Source organism: Mirounga leonina, unplaced genomic scaffold (assembly GCF_011800145.1).
Source record: "Mirounga leonina isolate KUSES-001 unplaced genomic scaffold, KU_Mleo_1.0 Mir_454, whole genome shotgun sequence".
NCBI lineage: Eukaryota > Metazoa > Chordata > Mammalia > Carnivora > Phocidae > Mirounga > Mirounga leonina.
Genome location: NW_023270763.1, coordinates 4,481,033 through 4,504,218, shown reverse-complemented (window position 1 = coordinate 4,504,218; position 23,186 = coordinate 4,481,033). Strand labels below are relative to the sequence as shown.

General features: G+C 43.8%; 1 protein-coding gene and 1 long non-coding RNA gene across 5 annotated transcripts; one reads left to right on the top strand and one right to left on the bottom strand.

The window, feature by feature from the left end:
* Positions 1–352: 352 nt before the first annotated feature.
* On the bottom strand, positions 353–9,461 carry LOC117999334. Its single transcript, XR_004676256.1, has 3 exons — positions 8,561–9,461; positions 3,896–4,022; positions 353–991 (listed from the first exon to the last, which is right to left on the bottom strand). It is a non-coding gene; the product is annotated as an uncharacterized LOC117999334 (long non-coding RNA).
* Positions 9,462–9,502: 41 nt separating this feature from the next.
* Positions 9,503–22,050, top strand: ZDHHC4 (zinc finger DHHC-type palmitoyltransferase 4). 4 transcript variants are annotated; one of them, XM_034988335.1, is made up of 8 exons: positions 9,503–9,599; positions 10,097–10,586; positions 10,888–11,011; positions 11,840–11,913; positions 13,053–13,231; positions 14,775–14,900; positions 16,168–16,385; positions 21,691–22,050. In XM_034988335.1, exons 2-8 carry the CDS (start codon positions 10,510–10,512, stop codon positions 21,979–21,981), a joined length of 1,089 nt encoding a protein of 362 aa, XP_034844226.1. In that variant the 5' UTR covers positions 9,503–9,599; positions 10,097–10,509; the 3' UTR covers positions 21,982–22,050. The 4 variants fall into 4 exon arrangements, with proteins under 4 accessions (XP_034844226.1, XP_034844225.1, XP_034844228.1 ...); XM_034988334.1 differs by having other exon boundaries at positions 16,168–16,412; XM_034988337.1 differs by having other exon boundaries at positions 10,097–10,288; positions 16,168–16,412; positions 21,691–22,035.
* Positions 22,051–23,186: the final 1,136 nt, after the last annotated feature.

The window sequence follows — 23,186 nt, the reverse complement described above, 5'->3', positions numbered from 1 at the left end:
TGTCTTTGATGATGCCATGGAGCTGCTGATTCAAACCATTTCTGAAGCCTGCCCCATCTCTGAACATGACAGTGGCAGAGGCCAGGAAGTCTCCTTTGTCATTTGATCCAGTTTGAGGTGGGCTTACTATTACTTGCAACATAGAGAACTTTGATACCTCAAACCTCTTGTGCCAGAAATACTTCCCCCTTTGTTCTTCTGTATGGATCCTATTTGTTAACTATAATACTAGTGGCCAAAATTGATCCAATGCGTTTTACATGCCTGCCTTATCTCATTTAATCTTCATGACAACGCTTTGAGGTAGATTCTGTTATGTGATGAGGAAATTGAGGCTCAGAGAGGTTAAGTAACTAGCCTAAAACCACACGGCTAGAAGAGATGGATCCTGGACTGAAATTCAGGAAGCCTGATTCCTGAGAGCTCATACTCTTAACCCCTACACGCCTTCCCATCTAATATTCTCATTCTGAATTTCCTCCTGGAATGACACTCATGTCTGTGCTTCAGAGAGTCCAGTATCAGTCCCAATTCACTTAGTGTCCAGAGTGACTCTGGGACACTAACTGATGTAGGCAGGCTGGATCCGAGGACCCAGAGGGGGTCCCGAAGGACCAGCCAAGAGAGTCCTTGGCTTTGTGCAGGATAGAAATCAAATGCAAGCCAGGAGGAAGTGAGAGCAGAGTTTACTGAAGTTACAGAGAGAGCAGATACAGAGCGTCTTGGACACTTGGAATGGAAAAGGAACATGAGTCTCATCATTACTTGCAGCCTGGGGTTTTTACCGAGCATGGTGGTCTGGCATATGTGTCCTCTCAGGCATCCAGGAACAGGTCAAAACAAGGAGGAGTGCTCCGGTGTCCTCTATAAGTCACTTGTGCCCTGGAGCTAGGGGTCTTGGTGTCAAGGGGTCTGCAGTCAGCAGTCTTGGAAAATGTACAGAATGACCTCACCCGGTCACTTCATAGGTGTTATCTGTTGTGCTGGAAGACTCCAAAGGGATAAATTAACTCCTTGACCTTTATAAGAAGGACATATATCATCGGTACTATAAGCCATGTGTAGGACAGGAGTGCAGCTCCTAGCAAGAATAGGAGCAGGAAAAGGAGCAAAAAAGCAGTTTTTTTCCAGTTTCCCTGCCTCATTACCACGAAGTGCCATTCATTTCTTCCCCACAGCTCTGAGAAAGCATTCACAATATTGTCCCTTGTCCTTCTCTACCCTCTTTCTGTGTGGCTTACAAATAAACAAGTGGAGCACAGATTGTATACTTTATATGGAGGGGCCATCCTCCATCAGCCCACCTGTAATTTCTTGCTTGTCTGCCTTTTCTCCAGGTTCTCAGGTGGCTTCTCTTTTCTGAAAATGTCTCAGTGGTTGTCCTGAGACAATTCAGCCCCAACTCAATGTCCAGGGCTGGATGCTCCTTTTGCTCATCACTGCTAGCTGAGGGATGGCCAGATTCCAATTGTGAGACTAATTCTTGGTCTCAACCAAGACAGAAAACTAGAATCTCAATTGAGAGGCATTAAGATGGTGGCTGAAGATGGGATCTCCAGATTTAGCAAATAAAAATACAAGACACCCAGTTAAATTTGAATTTTAGATAAACAAGAGATAATTTTTGAGTATATGTATGTTTATCCCCTCATTCGAGAGATACCACAACCGATGGTGAATTGCAGTATTGGTGACCGGAGTAACAGAGCATTTGGGTGAGGAGAGCTGAGCAGAGTACCAGGTCAAGACCAGCTCAGAAGTGATCAGGAACTGGAGGTTCTGCCCTGACAACCCCCTTTAACCTGGTAGCTGAACACAGTTGCTTTAAGGCGCAGTAATCAAGGCAGTAAAGGCCAAGTGGAAATTCCAAAGTATAAGCTACATTGTGCCCCAAGCTGGCCAATGGTGCAATGCACAGCCCCAGGGGCTGGCCGGAGGACTCCGTGTCTTGGTGATGTCCAGGATATCGATTTCCTCTGGGTAGATTTCATCCTTTTCCTTGCATTCATGCAACATATTTTTATTGAGCATCTATTATGAGCTAGGCACTAAAATAGTTGCTACTGATACAACAGTAAGCAAATACAGACCTGATCCTTGCCTTCCAACAAAAATACTTGTGTTACGGGGTGCCTGGGTGGCTCAGTCAGTTAGGCGACCACCTTCGGCCCAGGTCATGATCCTGGAGTCCTGGGATCGAGTCCCGCATCGGGCTCCCTGCTCGGCAGGGAGTCTGCTTCTCCCTCTGACCCTCCCCCCTCTCATGCTCTATCTCATTCTCTCTCTCAAATAAATAAATAAAAATCTTTAAAATAAAAATAAATAAATAAATAAACTTGTGTTCTTCTTGGGGCACCTGGGCGGCTGAGTCATTAAGCGTCTGCCTTCGGCTCAGGTCATGATCCCAGGGTCCTGGGATTGAGCCCCGCATCGGGCTCCCTGCTCAGCGGGAGGCCTGCTTCTCCCTCTCCCACTCCCCCTGCTTGTGTTCCCTCTCTTGCTCTCTGTCAAATAAATAAGTAAAATCTTAAAAAAAAAAAATAACTGTTCTTCTTTCTTCCTCCATTGTAAAACTCCTCCTGACCAATAAATCACGGATTGTAAACAAGCCTCCTGGGCTGTTTGTTGCAAGGGAAGCTATGAAGTTCTGTATCCCATTTCCTTATAGAGCCTCAGTCATTCCCTTGGGGACAGGAGATCATGGTATAAAAGGTGGTTGATCCTGTCAACCGATCTTGCAGCAGGTAAAAAGCTGATAGGACAGGTCCAGTTTCAGGGGCTGACGGGAGGGTTTAGGGACGCTACGAGTTTCACAGGAGATATCATCCTTCCTATCACTTTTGAATTCAGTGTTTGATCTTAGGCTCAAGTAGGGTTTTCTTCTATGCTATTTATAAAATGTAAGTGTCAAGGTTCATGCTTGGAGGTTTTGAAGAACAGAGGGGAGGAGTAAAATGCCAGAAACACATGAATTTCAGGAACTGACAAACCACCAAGAGATTTATCCTGAGAAAGTAATTCAACTGAAAAAAAAACCTAAAAGCTCTGAATATGTTACTTGCAAAACTATCTATAGTACTAAAAAGTAGGAAATCATACAAATGTCCAACAGTAATATTGAGTTCATTATATTGCATCCCTGGATAATGGTTAAAACTAGATAGAGGAAAAGCACTTATGACAAACTAAAAGGAGCAAAACTCAAAAATTGTCTAGATGCTACGATTATATCTATGTAAACCATTTAAATGAATACATAAAATTCATGTTTTTATATGTTTATAGAAATGCACAGTAATAAAGTAGCACTTAAGATAGCAAAATATAGCCTTTTCCTTTGCTGTTATTTATATATTTCTATAAAGTGTAAAAGGAGTTTAAAAAGAAAAACATAAGGTGGGGGAAGAAGAGCTGAGTGACTACATATTTCCGTTAGGATTAGGATATTTTAAGTTGCAAGTTACAGAAGATGTAACTCCACATGGTTTTTTTTTTTTTTTAAGATTTTATTTATTTATTTGAGAGAGAGAGAATGAGAGACAGAGAGCATGAGAGGGAGGAGGGTCAGAGGGAGAAGCAGACTCCCTGCCGAGCAGGGAGCCCGATGCGGGACTCGATCCTGGGACTCCAGGATCATGACCTGAGCCGAAGGCAGTCGCTTAACCGACTGAGCCACCCAGGCGCCCCAACTCCACATGGTTTTAAAAAATGAAGGGGACTGGCGTGCCTGGGTGGCTCAGTCAGTTAAGCATCCAACTCTTGATTTCAGCTCAGGTGCCTTGGCAGAGTCTGCTTGGGATTCTCTCTCCCCCTCTCCACTACCCCACCTCCTGCTCGTGCTCTCTCTAAAATAAATATAAAATCTTAAAGAAAATAAAGGGGACTTTTGGCTCACCTGTGAAGTCCAGAGGTGGTGTGAGCTTCAGGTACAGTTTGCTCAGGGCTCTGACTTCATTTCTCTGTGCCTCTCTCAGGTCTGCCCTCCCCAGTGCGTAGGCTTCATCCTTGGACTGGCTTTCCTCCTAGTCCCAAGATAAGAGAAGTGAAGTTACAGGCTTCCTCTTTAATATCTTTCTTCAATCTAGAGGAGAGGAGGCACCATTGAACGGGAATCCTAGCTTCATTCTAACTGGGTCCCTTGCATTTCAGAGGCTGGCTTTTGTTTTGAAAAATTATTGTGATAAGGAAGGACAGGATTATCCTGATTGGCTGATACCAATTAAGTCCCACCCCTAGAGCTGGGGGTAGTTCAATCCTACCCTAAGAGCACAGTAAGGAGGTGTGTGGCTTACATGTTGAGTAGGAAACCTCAGTGTCCATTGAACCATGTATGTGCACAAGAGAGTCATGACAAGCTGGGATGTGAGTTAGAAGGCAGTTGAGAATTTGATAAATACATCATGGCTACATACTTTAAGTGTCCCCCTTCCCTTTATTTTTTATTTTTTAAAAATATTTTATTTATTTATTTGAGAGAGAGAGACATAGCGAGAGCAGGACCACAAGCAGGGGGGGTGGGGGAGGGAGAAGCAGGCTTCACGCTGAGCAGGGAGCGTGATGTGGCGCTTGATCCCAGGACCCTGGGATCATGACCTGAGCCGAAGGCAGACTCCCAACGACTGAGCCACCCAGGTGCCCCCCACCTTCTGAAATGATCTCAGCCATCACAGGGAGAAATTCCAGATGAATTAAAGATAAAAGTATAAATCAACTAGAAGAAAATATTGGAGAATATATTTGTGAATTTGTGTGTATCTCTGTGTGTAATTTTGGAGTAAAGAATACCTTTTTAAGTAAGATTATTTTAAAAGCCACAAAAGAAAAGGCTGATAAATGTATTTCAGAATTTAAAATCTCTGTATGACAAAGACACCGTGAGCCAACTTAACAGATATGTAATGTATGGAAGAAAATATCTGGAATTCATGTCAGAGACAAAGGATTAATATTCAGAATGTGATAGAGAATATCTATTTCTACCTTTTAGTAATAACAACCTACCAAGTGTTAGCTGAACACGGGGCAACATAGCCAGAGGCTACATTTCCCGGCTCCCCTTTGGCCATGTGACTAAGGTCCTGCAGGTGGGATCTGAGCAGGAAAAGCTAAGTACAACCTACAAGTTCCATTTTCAAGGGTAAACAGCCTTTCTTTCCTTTCCTTCTTTCCGCTTTCTCAGCGGCTCGAAGGTGTTGACCTTGGGGCAAGGATACCATCCTAGTGTTGTGACTCCAAACTATGCACAAAGTGCCCGGGTGCGCTGCAGAGAACTCAGAGGGGAGCAGTGGGATATCTTAACAGTTTGAGGAAATGAAGCTACATCTGTGTCATACATAGCATGATAGCTTGAACTAGTTCACATTTTCAACATGAGATCACTAAATTCCTGACAGCACATCTTTGAGAGGATGTATTTAGGAAGCAATTGCCACTGGAATATCTAGGTTGAGCAAGAAATGAGAATGTTGTTTCCAATCTGATTTTAAAGTTTGATAAATTGTGCCAGGGGTGCTAAGTTGTTAGGGCATAAATATTTATGAAACTGTTTAGAGCTCCTTATTTAATAGAAGGGATTGTTATTCTTTTGGCCGAAGAGCTGTAAAAAAATTTCTAAGACACTTAAGGGTGCCGCGTACAGAGAAAGTTTGGGAATTTGTGCCTAGTGGTGGAAAACAAGATAGGAAGAATCTGGGTCCTCATGTGATCTTGTGGATCTCCTGGAACAGAACTGCCTACTGCTGCTGGACTGCCAACTACCTCTGGACTTAGACTTCTTTCCTATCAAAGCCATCATGTTTGGGGATCTCTCTGTTACAACAGCATACAGACATGGTAGGTGTTCTGCCTATATCCCCACAGCCCACCAGAGAGGTTACCTGTACATGCTGATGGTTTCCTGACTCTGCCTGAAACGGTTCTCCGCTTGGGGCTGGGCTGGCCTCTGTGTGGGCAGGCCAGAAAGACCAGGGAGTTACTGCCCCAGAAGTGGTTGGGCGAAGACCCCTGCTGCTTTGTCTCTCAGTGGAACAATTCTGAGGCATAGTCTATGGAGCCTCTCAGAGGATCCCTGGTGGGACTGAGCCCCAAACGGCCACCTATAATCATCAACATCTGCTTTCTTGGCTTTCTACTCTTCTCTCACTTTCCCAATCCCTCACCCTGTTTCCTGGGAATATCTCCAAAAACAAACTATTTATACCAAATCCTTGTCTTGGAGTTTGCTTTTTTTTTGGGGCGGGGGGGTACCTAAACTAAGAGAAGCAGCTAGCCCGTACCTTAACAAATACATAAAATATGTAAGTAAGTACTGGAAAGCAGGAGGAAAATGGTAAACAACTCAAATAAAAACGGCAAAGGATAATTGTAAGCAACTCACAATAGAGGAAAGATAATTGGCCAATAAACACATAAGATGTTCATCACTAGGAACTGGCCAGTGGTAATTAAGTTAGCCCAGCACAGTAATTGAGAACACCAACTGAGTCTTAGTCCAGTGGTCTGAGTTTGAATCATGGCTCTAATATTTTCTAGCTCTATGTACCTAGGAAAATTATATAACTTCTCTGTGCCTCTATTTCCTCATCTATAAAAGTGGTATAATAATAATAATAATAATAATAATAATAATAATACTTCTCTGAGTTCCTATAAAGATTAAATGATAAATACTTAAAATTTTTTTAAGTGCTTAGAACAGTACCTGGAACACAGGTATCACTATGTAAATGTCTGTTAAGCAAATAAATAAATAAAATGTCATTTCATCCATCAGAATGGTAAATACTAAAGGAACTGATCTGTTAAATGTTGGCAAGGGTTTGGAGAGACAGACTCGCTCAGATATTTGTGGCTGAAGAGCAATTTAATAGTATTTATTAAAATTAAAATGCCTATATGTTCTTTGGCTCGGGAATTCTATGTCATGTGGCTGCCCTAGAAAAACACACCTACTTGTGTGTAATGAACCTCATTCAGGTATTTCCACTGCAGCATTGTTTGTAATAGCAAAAACTGAAATGAACTTAAATGTTAAGCAATAGAACAGTAACAATGCAAACTGGGCCCTTGGGCTAAATCTGTCCTGCAGGTATGTTCTGCTTAGTCTGAACAGTGTTTTAAAATCCTGGATTAGGGGCGCCGGGGTGGCTCAGTTGTTTTTTTTTTTTTTAAAGATTTTATTTATTTATTTGAGACAGAGAGAATGAGAGACAGAGAGCATGAGAGGGAGGAGGGTCAGAGGGAGAAGCAGACTCCCCGCCGAGCAGGGAGCCCGATGCGGGACTCGATCCCGGGACTCCAGGATCATGACCTGAGCCGAAGGCAGTCGCTTAACCAACGGTGGCTCAGTTGTTAAGCGTCTGCCTTCGGCTCAGGTCATGATCCCAGGCTCCTGGGATCGAGCCCCGCATCGGGCTCCCTGCTCCGTGGGAAGCCTGCCTCTCCCTCTCCCACTCCCCCTGCTTGTGTTCCCTCTCTCGCTGTCTCTGTCAAATAAATAAAATCTTTAAAAAATAAAATAAAATTAAGAATCCTGGATTAGTTGCCAACATTACAAAAATTAGATTTATGTTATAAAAATCCAGATTTTCAAATACTCTTAAAACACTGGGATTCAAAGGGTGCCTGGGTGGCTCAGTTGGTTGAGTGTCCCTCTCTTGGTTTCAGCTCAGGTCATGATCTCGGGGCCCCGTGTCGGGTTCTATCAGCTTGAAATATGCTTGAGATTCTCTCTCTCCCTCTGCCTCTCCCCTCACTTGCTTGCTCTTTCTCTGTCTCTAAAATAAAATCTTTAAAAAAAACACAAAAAACACTGGAATTCAAGTTAACAATCCTGTGGTCTGCGGAAATAGCTATTTCTGCCCACAACAAGATACATCTGCTCCACGTTGTCACTTTACTTACTACCTGCAGAGCCCCTGTAGGCAGTGGAATGTGGGGCCCTGGCAGATGAGCTGTGGCTCAGCTATGTAATGAAATGTATATAATGAGGTAAAAAACAATATAGTAGATACACATGTGAAAAGATCACCAAGACTGAAAAAGAAAAAAACAAAAAAGAAAGATGGAGGACCACTATGTATGATGCCATTTCTGCAAACAACAACAAATTATATATTTGTATATATACACTAGAATGCAAACTATTAAGTTCAGGAATTTTTCTGTTTTATTGCTGTATTCCCCGTGCCTAGAATAGTGCCTGGCATACACTGGGTACTCAGTATATATTTGTTGAATATTTATGAATAAATGTATAAAAGAATTTTGGAAGGACACATAGTAAATAAGTGATTAATTTTGTCAAGGGACTGGGATTTGGGGATGGTGTCCAAGGAACTGTTTTGTATAATTTGATTTTTTTTTTTTTTTACAAGAACATAGTGTTGTAGTACTTGTGTACATTTAAAAACAATTAGACAACCCAGCACAAAATGCCATAGGTGATCAAACCCAGATTCAAAGTTAAGTCTCAACTGAAACCATCCGGAGAAAAATGAATGGGGATAAAAATAAAGTTCTGCATTTATGAGCCAAAAAAAAGTAACCCAAAATACTTAACCACCAGCTCAGAATTAATCAGCAGGGTGATGAGTCAGCTGGAGACACTGATGTGATCCAGCCCACTCTGGATGTGGGATGAGGTTCCATCCATAACCACAGTCTTCCCTGGTGGCCTCACAGCTTCTGATTTCAGGCTTTTGTTTTTTCAATTCTGTGTCCACGAGTTCATGAAGGCTTCGCACACCATGTACCAGAAGGCGCCCAGCTTGTAAGTTTCTTAAAAAGGAAAAAGAGAAGGAATCAAGAAGCTGGGGTAGGTCGCAAAGACAAAAAAAGAGAAGAGCTTGAAAGCCAGTTTTGGAGATCAGACTGTTCCCCTCAAAGGGAAGACAAGCCTGATAGATTTTCAGAGGCATCAAGAATAGACTGGTCTCCGCGGATTCAGAGGTGTTCGGAGCAAAGGAACACCCCACAGGGGACTTCTCAATGCTATGTTTGGAAGCAGCTCTTCTCACCCCAGGTTCAACTATCATTAAACAGCCTTCCTTCTTATCCTCCAGGTTTGGAGTCAAGCAATTGTCACTGTCCCCAGGGGCGGGATGTTCAGAGCTGTTCCGAGACAGCAGGAGCAAAGACACTGGGACGGGTCGGACGGATCCCAACTGCGTGGTTAGCAGAGAGCAAAGCAAGTCCTGCCCATCGCGAAGACTCAGTATAGGAGCCCCAAGTGTCCCGCCATGGGCCAGCCGGGCTCCCCGCTTGGCTCGGCCCGCTTTACAACGCCCGCACTGACTTAGGACGGTCTTTTTGTAAGATTTTCCGGCAACCGTGCTGCAAGGCTCGATTTTCGTTCCCCAGACCCGACCACCCCTCTGAAGCGGCCAAGGCGCGGAGCCAGAGACACCAGCAGAGCGCGCCCACCAGCCGCGAGCCCCGCCCCCGGCTGCCGCCCGCCCTTCCGCCCTTCCGCCCGCCCTTTCCGCCGGAAGCCGGCCTGGCTGCCAGCGTCGCGTGCTATCGTCACAGGCCCGCCGGAAGTCTAAAGAAGCGCCCTGAAGGCGCCGCCTCGGAGCGGCCGGCGCTTGGCCGTCCCGGCGGTAAGGCCGCCTCCGAGGGGTTTTTTTGGCACCCACTGGCCCAGGGGCGTCTGTCTCCTTGTCTGAGCCGCCCTTCCACCTTGCGTGTGTGTGTGTGTGGGGGGGGTGGCGTCGCAGCCCCACCTCCACCCCGCCGGGTGCTCAGGCACCCACCGTATCCCCTCTGCGCCTTCTGCACCCCGTCCCCCACCCAGGGTCCCGGCCCCCGGGGAAAGCTCCGGCGAGGCCCATCCGCCGGGACCCTCAGATGGTGTGGCCTCGGATAAGCCTTTCTGCCTGGTGGCCAGCGTGGGCACCTCAGGGATTAGTGATAGGAACTGGGACCCCAGGCTCCTGGCTTAATCTTCCCCGTTAGCTTTTCCTCCCGAAATCCTATAACCCCGTCCACCCCGCGGGATCTCAGCGTCCCCCAACTTTCAAATTATTTTTCACAGTTTATACCGCCCCTGACTCCCACCCTGTTTTATTGTGTGAGTGTTTTATCGATGTCTCTGCAGCCAGGTCCAGCCTTCTAGAAGAACCATGCCTCCTGCAGCTTTGGGAGGCACCCGATGTGCCAGGCACACGCCGCTGCACGGGAGGAGATGCCGTTTGAATTCTCCGTGAATGTTGGGAGGAGGAATGCCCGAGCTGCCGGTAGAAAAGTATCCAAACGAGAAATACGTAGGCTGGGGACCCTGAATCACCTCGTGAGAATTGCTGCTCTTTGTTTCCTCTGTCTTATCTCGTGACTAGTTTGTAGTTTGGTTATCTCAGTTGGAAGTCCGGCCCGGAACCCTATCTGCCAAGGCCAGAAGTAACCGTTTCCAGTTAATACAGACCTGTGTGTTGACTCTGCTCCCCGTGGGTGATCCACGATTGTTGTGGGAGTGAGTCCCTCCCCCCCCCGCCCCCCCACTGCCTCTGGGGGATGCTTGTTCCAGTAGCATTGTCAGCAGATTCTTTTGGGTACATTCTGTATCAGTATCTACTGGGGTTTATATTCAAGTAAGTACAAAGATGATTTGTTGCTGGTGGGAGGGAAGATGTATGCATTTTGCGTATTTTCCGTTTTAAATTTTTGGAATTTGCAGGCAGGAGATGCCGTAAATAAATCACAGGGGTTTGATTAGGAAGCTCTTGAGGGAGAGAGAACTCAGGACCATCTGGGAGGCCTCAGCGCAAAGCAGTGTGTGCATAAGGGCTGATGAATTCTGTTTGGGGAGCTGTTTACGGAGTTGATGTCTGAGAATACGCACCATGGAACACATCCCTCAGTAGTAGTCACACTCTTTCTGTTTCTTTGTAGCACCAGGATGGACTTCTTGGTTCTCTTCTTGTTCTACCTGGCTTTGGTGCTCATTGGTGTTGTTATGATATGCATCTGCTCAAAAACCCATTACCTGAAAGGCCTGGTCAGAGGGGGAGCACAGGTAATGATGCTTAGAGACCACTGGATTTTGACTACCACCAGTCTAAAAGGCTCATCAGTTCCCTGGCGGAACAAAAAAGAGATGCCGTTTTTATTATTTGTTCACTTCTTTCGTTTATGGTAGTTATGGTACATTCAGAAGTCTCTGTTTTTTGTTAATGTTGAAAGTAATCTTGTGATTTGCTTTGAGAGAAGATAACATTCTCAAGGTTGGCTATTTTTTCTTTGAATTTGATGCCTGTACTTGGGCCTGGATGAGAATATTTCACAGAAATATTTAAAGAGTGGCAATATTACATGCATTTCTATAAAAAGAGATATATCCTGATACCTCAATGTCTGCCTGGAGGGGCCTGATGGGTGGAACGGGGGGCTGTATGACTAGGGAGCTGAGCATCAGGCTGCCCACACTCCTTCAGGGGTCAAAGTGAGCAGAATTGGGGTCAGCAGCCTTTGGGAAGGGGTGGACTTGGGAGTGACCTGGGCTAATGCCCAGTGATTGCAGATGGACTCTGGAACCTAGGATTGAACCCAAGGCAGGGAAAGGAGTGGAGTTCACATTAACATTACCTAATCCAGCCCCTCTGCTCTCCTCCCTTTGCCTGAAGACCCTGACATGGTGCTTTCTTTGCAGCTAGGGTGGAAAGGGAGGAGCTGGTATCAAAGGAAGACTAGCTGAGGGAAACCCTGCATTTTATTCTCTTAAATCTCTTCTCTGCCCGTATGCAGAAACACAAATCCCCAGGATCGCCAGCTAAAGTGAAGCATCTAATTTGTTTGGGAGTGGGGGGAATGAGAAATGACATTGAATCCTTCTCTTTTGTTTTAGATAATTTCCTATATAATTCCAGAATGCCTTCAGAGAGCAGTGCTAAAATTGCTTCATTATCTCTTCCATACACGGTATTTATATTTCAGAGTTTAAATACTATCTTCTTTTCGGGGCGTCTGGGGTGGCTCAGTCGGTTAAGTGACCAAACTCTTGGTTTCGGCTCAGGTTGTGATCTCAGGGTCATGAGATTGACTCCCAAGTCGGGCTCCTTGCCGGGCATGGGGCCTGCTTAAGATTCTCTCTCTCCCTCTTTTCCGCCCCTTCCCCTGCTCGTGCACTCTCTCTCTCCGCCCCCCTCTCTCAATAAATAAATAAAATCTTTAAAAAAATAATAAAAATATAAATATTATCTTCTGGTTTTTTTTTTTTAAAGATTTTATTTATTTATTTGACAGAGAGAGACACAGTGAGAGAGGGAACACAAGCAGGGGGAGTGGGAGAGGGAGAAGCAGGCTCCCCGCAGAGCAGGGAGCCTGATGCGGGACTCGATCCCAGGACCCTGGGATCATGACCTGAGCCGAAGGCAGTCGCTTAACCAACTGAGCCACCCAGGCGCCCTTCTTTTCTGTTTTGATTATTAATTGTTGCTGTCCCCTAGCTTCAGGGTGCTCCTTGTTGGTTTCCAGCCATAGTTCGGGGAAGGAGGCTGGAAAGGATCAAGAGTCCTGGGTTCAGGACCTCTGCTCATAAATAATCTGCCTTTTATTTCTGGAGTTTTCACAGAAATATTTAAAGAGTGGCAATATTACATGCATTTCTATAAAAAGAGATATATCCTGATACCTCAATCCCCAAAAAAGATAATAGGGGCACCTGGGTGGCTCATTCGGTTGAGCCATTCAGCTCTTGATTTCAGTTCAGGTCATGATCTTGGGGTTGTGGGATTGAACCCCACTTTGAGCTCCTGGCTCAGCGTGGAGTCTGCTTGAGATTCTCTCTCTCCCTCTACCCCTCCCCCTGCTCTTACGCGATTGTGCTCTCTCTCGGAATAATTAAAATCCTAAAAAATAAAGTTAATAATAATAGATAATATCTATTGAGTACTGAGTATTTCGAGGCACTGTGAGAACTGTCTCATATTGTCTCTTACGTAATTCTTGCTATTATCTCAAGCCCAAAGGAAGTGGTTGGCCCTGGGTTAACTTTAGTATGACATGATTTCTTCTTGGAGAAGGCCTTGTGAACAAGCCACGTGCCTTTTTCCTTTCAGAAACCACACCTTCATTCTCCTGCATCTCATCTTGCAAGGGATGGTTTACAGTGAATACACCTGGGAAATATTTGACTACTGTCAAGAGCTGGAGTTCTCCTTGCATTACCTTCTTCTGCCCTATCTGCTGCTGATTGTAAACCTCGTGTTTTTCATTCTCAGCTGTGTGAGCAACCCTGGTAAGTTGAGGCTCTTAGTATGGAGACTGGCAACAACTCAACCGTCCGTCTTACAGTGTTACAGACTAGTGATCCCCCTGGGGACTTTGTGAAAGATGTGATATGCGGTGTTACCATCTTCTCATTGTGATTGTCTTCTAATTTTATTTTTTTCTTCTTTGACCCATGGCTTATTTAAAACTGCTTAAAATTTTCTATATACTTTTTTAGTTTATTTTTTGATGCGTTCACTAATTGTGTTATATAGAGAGTTTGTGGTCTCTATGGCACTGTTTCTTTCAAAAATTTTATTGATATTTGCATCATGCCCGGTTATGTGTTGTTTTTTAAGTGATCTGTGTGGGCTTGGAAGTATATATTTTTTAGTTCTTGGGTGTAGACAGCATGTGAGTCCATTAAATTAAGTTTGTTAATTATGTTCAAATCTTTTATATTCACCCTAATTTTTTTGTTTACAATAACAGAGAGAGGTATGTTATCTCATTCTGATGATAGATTTGAGGTTTCTCCTTATAGTCAGTTTTGGCTTTACTTATTTTGAAGCTATTTTATATGTGTATGTATGTGTAGGTGTATATAATAGTTATGTATATATTTGTATTATATGCATTCAAGTTTAGAATTGGTATTCTCTTTTCCTTGAATCTTTTTCAAAATATAATGAGCCTCTTTGTCACTAGTAATGCTCTTTGCTCTCAATTCTCTTTTGTCTGATGTTAATATTATTACACTTTTTTTTTTAAGAGGGAGAGAGGGTTGGGGAAGAAGTGGAAAGGGTGAGGGAGAGGGAGAGAGAGGATCTTAAGCAGGTTCAGTGCCCGGCACAGAGCTGAACGCAAGGCTCGATCTCACAGCCCTGAGACCATGACCTGAGCTGGTATCAGGAGTCGGATGCTTAACCGACTGAGCCACCCAGGTGCCCGTTACCCTTTTTTTGATTCATGTTTGCTTGGTATCTTTTTTCCGTGCCTTTACTTTTAAGCTTTTCTATCCTTGAAGCACCAGCTGCCCATCAACTGACGAATGGGTGAATGTGATGTGCCTCTTCAACGGAACAGTATTTGGCAACAGGAAGGAACGAAGGCGTGATATGGGCTAGAACAGAGAGGAACCCTGAAAAACTATGCTAAGTGAAAGAAGGCAGATACAAAAGACCACAAGTTGTATGATTCCATTTATAAGAAATATCCAAACAAGGCACATGCATGGAGACAGAAAATAGATTAATGATTGCCAAGGGCTGGGATTCGAGAGAAATGGGGGGTGACTGCTAAGGGTTTCTTTCTGAAGTGATAAAAATGTTCTAAAATTGATTGTAGTGATGGTTGCCTAACTCTGTGAATGTACTAAAAACTATTGAATTGTGCACTTTAAATGGGTGAATTGGGCTTATGAATTGTATCTCAGTAAAGCTGTTTATTTTTAAATGAGTTGTTTAGAATATTAAACATGGCAAGTTTTAGTTGCACTTTTTCAGGACAGATTTTGTGAACGGTCAGTCCACCGGATTGCTTGAACCGACATTTGTCCTTATGTTTTTCAGGTACCATAACAAAAGCAAACGAGTTATTGTTTCTTCAAGTTTATGAATTCGATGAAGTGATGTTCTCAAAGAATATGAAGTGCTCGACTTGCAATTTAAGGAAACCGGCGCGATCCAAGCACTGCAGTAAGTTTGGCTTTGGTGCCTCCAGCTCTGTCCTTGTATGGCAGACATGTGGGCCTTGTAGTAAGGGAATGTTACAGAAATCCAGAAGCAGGGTCATTTGTCTCCCAGACAGGGGGCAGCCACTGCTCGTAGAGGCCAGAGAGCTCTTTTTTTTTTTTTTTTTTTTTTTTGAGTGGGGAGGGGAGGGGGTGGGGGGAGGGGCAGAGGGAGAGGGTGAAGCCGACTTCCCGCTGAGCAGGAAGCCCACTGCAGGACCCTGAGATCATGACCTGAGCCGAAGGCAGACGCTTAACCGACTGAACCACCCAGGCGGCCCTGGAGGTGAGGCTCTTAATGTTCTTGTATAGTGGGCAACTCAGCCCTGGGCATAATAGCCCTTTCCTTTGCCACGTGGCAGGCCATGTTGCCCAACAGGAATTTCTGTGGGCTGTTGTGTTTGCAAATTTCAGTCATGGCAGAGCCTACTCTTGTGGGGAATAACCAAGATTCTAGACGAGTGCTGTCCAACAAAAATATAATGTGAGCCACATACGTGATTTAAATTTTCTAGTAGTCACATTACAAAAGTAAAATGAAGGAACATTAAATTTAATGATATATTTTATTTAACCTAACATATCTAAAAGATTTTAATGTGTAGTCAATATAAAAAATCATTCATGGGTAGTTTATATTCTCTTTTTCTTACTAACTCTTTGAAATCTGGGATATATTTTCCATTTACAGCACATCTCAGTTGAGACACTAAATTTTCCCTGGAAATACTTGATCTATATTTAGATTTCACAAAACTTGCAGTTGGAAGAGCAGATTTACATACCCAGGTTATTCCAGAAATTCTTAAACGTTTTTTAATAACTGAACCAGTACCAAAAATCATTGTCCTTTAATGCCCACATATGGTTCACCTTTATCAGAAGAATTGATTTGACTTTAAAGCATCAGTTTTAAAATTATGTCTGTTCAAGTATTGCTCACAATCGAACTTAAAGGAGCATTGCATAAATCGAAAAGCTACCCTGGTTTTATCGATATCAGCAGAGTATTCTTTCAAATTTTTCTCGCAGCCACATTTCAAGGGCTTAATACCCACCTGTGGCTCGTGGCCACTTGTACTGGACCCTGCAGTTGTATGGCTCGGTGATAGCAGCTGCCATTTCTTTCAGCTCGTGCTGCCGAGAGTTTGTGAAAATCCCCACAGATGTGCTTGGTCTCATTCTTCCATCAAGGACTAAGTCAGGCTTGCGGCTTTCCCCTTTCCGTGCAGGTGTGTGTAACAGGTGTGTGCACCGCTTTGACCATCACTGTGTTTGGGTGAACAACTGTATCGGGGCCTGGAACGCCAGGTACTTCCTCCTCTACCTCTTGACATTGACGGCCTCCGCTGCCACCATGGCCGTCGTGAGCTCTGTGTTTTTGGTCCAGTTGGTGGTGGTGTCCGACTTGTATCTGGAGACTTACGTTGATGACCTTGGACACTTCCAGGTTATTGACATTGTCTTTCTTATTCAGGTAATTAACATTCAGGTAATTACGTTGTAGGGTGTATGTTTCTGACTTCAGGTTTCAAAATTGGAAGGACATTTTCCTAGTCAAAAGATGAAGCTGTTCCTTTTTCAAAAATTAACATATAATTTTTAAATTTTTAATTATTTAAGATTTTATTTATTTGAGAGAAAGAGAGCGTGCACATGCACACGAGCCAACCAGGCACCCCAATATATAATTTTTTTAGTTGATGTATAATACATATACCATAAAACTCATCCTTTTTAAGTTTATTTATTTATTGTTTTAGTAATCTTTGTACTCAGCATGGGACTTAAACTCATGACCCCAAGATCAAGAGTCACATGCTCTTCCTGCTAAGCCAACCAGGCGCCCCTAAAATTCATCCTTTTAAAGTGTACAGTCTAGTGTTTCAGAGTTGTTTAACCTCCACCACCATCTAATTTCAGAACACCTCATCACCCCCAAAATAAACTCTTGTCTATCAGCAGTCATTCCCCATTCCTGTCTTTCCTGGCAACCACTAATCTGCCTTCTGTCTTTTATTTTGCCTTTTCTGGGCATTTCACATAAATGGAATTGTACAATCTGTGGCCTTTTGGACTGCCTTCTTTTTCTTAGCATGATGTGTTCAAGGTTCGTCCATATGTGTTATATGTAAGAACCCATTGCCTAATACAAAGGTCATGAAGATTTACACTTATATATTCTTCTGAGTGTTTCTATAGATTTAGCTCTTACATTTAGGTCTTTGATCCCTTTTGAGTCAATTTTTGTATGTGCTGTAGGGTTGGGCTCTAACTTGATACTTTTAGTATGTGGCTATCCAGATGTCCCAGCATCTTTTGTTGAAAAGACCCTTCTTTGCTCATGGAATTGTTTTGGCACCTTGCCAAAATTAATTTACAATAATGTAGAGTTCTTCTAAAAATTCATTTGATGACTAAAAGATTTCTACTGCATTTATGGGAAGTAGCTTATGAGCAGTCACTATTTTAGGTAACTGCTTACTTCTTGAGTGGTTTTTTCTTTTGGTTTCAAAGAAAATAAAATGCCATGAACAAGTGGGATGTAGTCCATAAATGCAGGGTTGGTTCAATATTAGGAAATTGGTTAATATTTTATACAACATTATTAAATAGAACATGACATGATTATTTTTCTAGATGTTGAAAAATGTTTCACAGAATTCAAGATCCATTCTAATAAAAGCACTCAGAAAATAGGAATGGAAGGACACTGTCTTAATATGATAAAATACACAGTCTTAAAGCCAGTATTTTTTTTTTTTAATTTATTTTGAAATAATCGCAGTTTTACAGGAGATTACAAAGAAACACACAGGAAGCCTATGTGCTCTTAAGTGCCTCCCCCTTCCAGCATCCCCATACTATCACAGCTCATGGCCAAAACCAAGCAATTGACATTGGCACAATCCCCAGAGCCAGTTCAGATTTCACCAGTTACATATGTGTTTATTTGTGGTGTGTGTGTGTGTGTATAGCTCTGTGCAGTTTGTCACGTGTGCAGCTGGGTACAAGCACCGCTACAGTCAACATGCTCCATTATCCGTTGTCAGAGACTTCCTGGTGTTACCCCTCACGGCCACAGCTTCCTCCCCACATCCCTAATGCCTGGCACCCCTGTTCCCTCCTCCACCTCTGTTACTATGTTATTTCATAGTTGTTACGTAAATGGATCATAGGGTATCTTTTTGAGGTTGGTTTCTTCACTAGTGCAATTTCCTTGAGATCCATGTGAGTGGTTGCATGGGTCTAGGGTTCCTTCCTTTTTACTGCTGCATAGTATTCCACATTGTTTAACCATTCACCCTTTGAAGGACCCTGCAAAAGGCTGCATTGAACATTCCCATTTACAAGTTCCTGTGTGATGATCTTTCTTCACTATGATCATTGGGTTGATAATAAGTCCATTTTAGGTCTTGGAAAGGACCGCCATACTCGTTTTCCAGAGTGCTTGTACCATTCTAGATCCTCACCAGTGATGGGAGAGGTACTGGTTTCTCTGCATCCTTGTCAGCACTTAATGTTACCACTATTTTTCATTTTAGCCATTCTGATAGGTGTGTAGCGATAACCTTGTTGTTTCAACCTTGAGTAGTTTTGCTCTTAAAATTTTTTTCAATTTATGGGGCGCCTGGGTGGCTTAGTTGGTTAAGTATCCAATTCTTGATTTCTGCTCAGGTTGTGATCTCGGGGTTGTGGGACCAAGTCCCATGTTGGGCTCATAAATTGGAGACATCATGTTGCTTTGCCCCTAAATACTTGAACATGCATTTTTTAAAAAATATTTTTATTTTAAGATTTATTTATCAGAGAGACAGAGGCAGGCAGAGGGAGAAGCAGGCTCCTTGCTGAGCAATTATGTTATCTCACCTAAGAAAAGTAATAATAAATCTATGTAATAAACATAAGATATGTAATAAATGCATAATAAATCATCTAGTCCATATTCAAATTTCCCCAGTTTCTTTTTTTTTTTTTTTCATTTTTTTCAAATGTGTCTTTTATAGCTTTTTTACCTCCTTGAACCAGAATCCACTTCATTGTTAGGCATTGCATTTGAATGTTGTCTTTTTAGTCTCTCTGTCGAAAATAATGCCCCCACTTATTTTCATGAAATTGACATTTAGTAGTTTAGTTGTCTTTTAGAATGTCCCTTGTTCTAAGTTTGCCTTTTTCCTACTTCTGTCAACTGATTTTCCTCTATTCCTTCATATTACTGTGAATTGGAAGTTAGTTCTAGAGCCCTGATTAGATTCAGGTTAACTATTTTTGTCAAGAATGCTTCCTGGGTAGGGATGTGTATTTCATGTTGCTTCCCATCATGTAGAACATAGGACCAGTGATACCCAGCTCTCTCCATGGGTAAAGTGCATTTTCCCCTTTGCAGTGTATATGGTTTTGTTTTTGTACTTAGGACTTTCTGTAGGATAGATTCCAAAAAAATATGTACTGGATCAGAGATTATTGACATTATTGCTTTTATTAGAATGGATCTTGAATTCTGTGAAACATTTTTCAACATCTAGAAAAATAATCATATCATGTTCTATTTAATAATGTTGTATAAAATATTAATCAATTTCCTAATATTGAACCAACCTTGCATTTATGGACTACATCCCACTTGTTCATGACATTTTATTTTCTTTGAAACCAAAAGAAAACACCACTCAAGAAGAAGCAACGGATAATGGAGCATGTTGATTTTAATATATATTGTCAGATTGCTTTTTAAAACTTTGTGCCTAGAGTGATTTGTCAGTGTTCCATTTTGCGTCAGAGCAGACATTGAGGATGCCCAGTGGCAGCAGGTGCTTCTAGTTTGGTAGGAAAATACGGTGTATCCTTTTTAAAAATTGTATTTCTTTCATTACTTTCTATTACTTTTCTTGTCAGTCATTTGTAGATCTTTTATGAATTATGTCCTTTAACTGTTTACCTGTTTGATACTAGAATTACTTTTGGTTTGAGATCATATAATAATGATAGTTCATTCTTATATTTGTTTTTTATTTGTGTATCTTTTTTGTATAAAAAAATTTAGACATTCTTTCTCATCAGATATCTCTTCTCTTTGTAACTTCAGTTAGAAAGTCTCCCCTGTCAAGAGATGCATCTACTTCTCTCTTACTCCTGACTTTCAAAAATAATGAACTCTTGGGGTGCCTGGGTGGCTTAGTCAGTTAAGCATCTGCCTTCAGCTCAGGTCATGATCTCAGGGTCCTGGGATCAAGCCCCACCTTGTCAGGCTCCCTGCTCAGTGGAGAGTCTGCTTCTCCTTCTCCCTGTGCCCCACCCCACTCGTGCTCTCTCTCTCTCTCAAGTAAATAAAGTATTTTTAAAAATACTGACCTCTTTCAAAATTCATTTTCTTTACTATAAAAAATAACATAAAAATTCAGGCAGTCCAGAAGTGTTTAAAATGAAAAGGCGGAGAAGCAGGGCAAGTGGGCATAGGTAGTCAAAGGCACTAACTCATATTTGAAAGATGAGTAAGTCCTGGGGATGTAATGTACAGCCTGAGACTGTAGTTAACAATACTGTGTTCTGTACTTGACAGTTGCTAAGAGAGTGGGTTTTAAAAGTTCTCATCACAAAAAAACACTGTAACTATGTGTGGTGATGGATGTATTAATTAACTAAGCTTGTTGTGATCATTTGCTGTATGTCATGTTGTACACCTTAAACTTTCACAATGTCCTGTCAATTATATCTCAGTAAAGCTGGGGGGAAGAAACATAAAATTTAAAACATCTTTAGAAAAAAATGAAAAGGGGGCGCCTGGGTGGCTCAGTCATCAAGCGTCTGCCCTTGGCTCAGGTCATGATCCTGGAGTCCCGGGATCGAGCCCCGCATCGGGATCCCTGCTAGGTGGGGAGTCTGCTTCTCCCTCTCCCACTCCCCCTGCTTGTGTTCCCTCTCTTGCTGTCTCTCTCTCTGTCAAATAAATAAATAAAATCTTAAAAAAACAAAAGAAAAAAACGAGAGGAAAACTGGGAGTTCTCCCCCTCCCCTCCCAACAGCTTCACTCCCCAGAGGCAACTATTTCTGTAGTTTGGTGTGTACATTTCAGGCTTCTTTCCTGTGCGTTTATATAGTCACACACCTTCATGGAGTCTTTTTGTTTTTACACAAATAAGATGCCATTGTGATTCTCGGCTCTTGTCTTTCGCATCCAGCAATATTTTATCAGTGTCTTTCCAAATCAGTACGTAGAAATTGACCTCATTTTTACCGGCTCATTATTCCAGAGTGTGACTATCCCAGGGTTTTACTCTTCCTCATGAATGGACTTTTAACGTGTTTCTTTTAGGAAGAGGGGCTGTTAAAGTCACGACAGTGAATACTCTTGTGCATGCATTTCTGTGGTCGTGTTGTGTTGAGAGAGAGACTGATCTTCTCTGTCCATCTGGACTTTATTTTGATGCATGAACTGAGATCTGTATTTATGTCTTTGTTTTACAAACAGCTAACTAGGAAAGCACCCCTCCTGAGTATCCTTTCCCTTTTCCTTCAATGTACACGTTTCATTTATCTCACTTGAAACTCTTGTACATATTCGGGTTTCCTCCTGGGCTGTTAGTCAGGGCCGTTTATGGTTTTGTTTTGTGTTTAGGCAGTCAGATGTGTATGGAGGTGGGTGAGCTGGGTGGGCAGCTCTTGCGTGTTTGTAGACCAGGCTGCGGCTGGTGGGTGCGACCCTTTCTTGTGGCCCAGCCTGGCTGCCTAACACGCTGTTTTTTCTTTACCCCCAGTACCTGTTCCTGACCTTCCCAAGGATTGTCTTCATGCTGGGCTTTGTCATCATGCTGAGCTTCCTCCTGGGGGGCTACCTGTGCTTTACTTTGTACCTGGCTGCCACCAACCAGACCACTAACGAGTGGTACAGAGGTGACCGGGCCTGGTGTCAGCATTGCCCCCACGTGGCCCGGCCGCCATCGGCAGAGCCCCGGGTCCACCGGAACATTCACTCCCATGGGCTTTGGAGCAACCTCAGGGAGATCTTCCTACCTGCCACTGCACATTATGAGAGAAAGAAGAACTAAGAATGGGAAGTGTTACTGCCACTTAAATATAGTATACATTTATTTATACATATAGCTACTTTCTAAGCATTGGTGTGGTGTTTTTTGATTTCGGGGGTCTTCTTATCTGGCTTCTGCCTGTTTATAAATCGGCTTTCAGTGGTTAAGGAAGGGGTGCCTGATCCTGCAGCTGCCATGCTGGATCCTGTGGTAGAAATTCCCCTTGCTCAGCCTCTGTTCCCTCAGCCTATTGGAACAGAGTATATCTCAAGTCCTGGTGCCAAGGGGATCAAAGATGACTTCTCAGAGGTTCCCGCTAACCTTGGTCTCCCACTGTAGACTCTTGGCTTCTGACAGGAGGGGCCTTGACTGTGTCCCCTGATGTGCAGGAGAGTCTCAGTGAGGTGGGGTTGTGCCTGGCTGCACCCTCTTTGATGCCCTTTCCATCGCTCTCAGGGTAAGGCCTTGGCTCTTCATCTACTTAATCATGCTCAGCACCCTCACCCGGGCCCTCCTTGTAGCCGGCATGGGCCTTTTACAAGGCCCAGTCTTGTGCTTGTGGTCCTCTGCCTGCCCTGCTCTGGACTCCTGTGACCATGTTCAAGTCTTTCCTGCCCTGTTTTTAAAATGCCAAACTAACACCCGGAGTCCCCATTCTGCCACTGCCCCGTTAATTCAGTGCAAAGAGATGGATGCAGAAGAGCTTCATAGAAAGCGGTGAGGGTTTTTAGGAGGGGGCAGTTTTCAGGAACAGGATACCTATGATTCCCATGGCCAGCCGCACTGGAGGGGATCGGGGAATAGGGGGACAAGAACTTGGAGGCCGGGGGTCGGGAGGCATCGTTTGTCAGTGCAGCTCCGAGTTCCAGACTAGATAACATCTTTGACGCGGCCTGCCGGCCTGCCGACCTGCGAGGCCTGAGCCACGGCCCTGCAGCACCACGCGTCTGTTACAGGTGGAGAAGCGCGGTGAAATCTATAGCCTTGGAGCGCCGCGCAAAGGAAGCAAGGGGAGCTTCGCGGCCGGCGCGCGGGCGGCTGGAGCGCACAGCCCAGCGAGCGCTCGGTGGTGGGCGTGGCAGCCCAGCTCGGCCCCAGGTCCCAGGGCGGTCGCGGGGCCCGGGGGCGGGGCCCGGGGGCGGGGCCGGGGGGGGCGGGGCGCACCTCTCCTCGCGGCCGGGCCGAGCCGCCAGGTGGCGCGCTCCCGACAGCCGGCCCTCGCCGCG

Bases quoted from the DNA above. Each gene is read 5' to 3' on its own strand.
- ZDHHC4 (XM_034988334.1), top strand. From the start codon at position 10,510: ATGCTTGTTCCAGTAGCATTGTCAGCAGATTCTTTTGGGTACATTCTG. The intron at 11,012-11,839 runs GTAATGATGCTT...CTTTTGTTTTAG, and splicing joins TGGTCAGAGGGGGAGCACAG to ATAATTTCCTATATAATTCC. The intron at 16,413-21,690 runs GTAATTAACATT...CTTTACCCCCAG, and splicing joins ACATTGTCTTTCTTATTCAG to TACCTGTTCCTGACCTTCCC.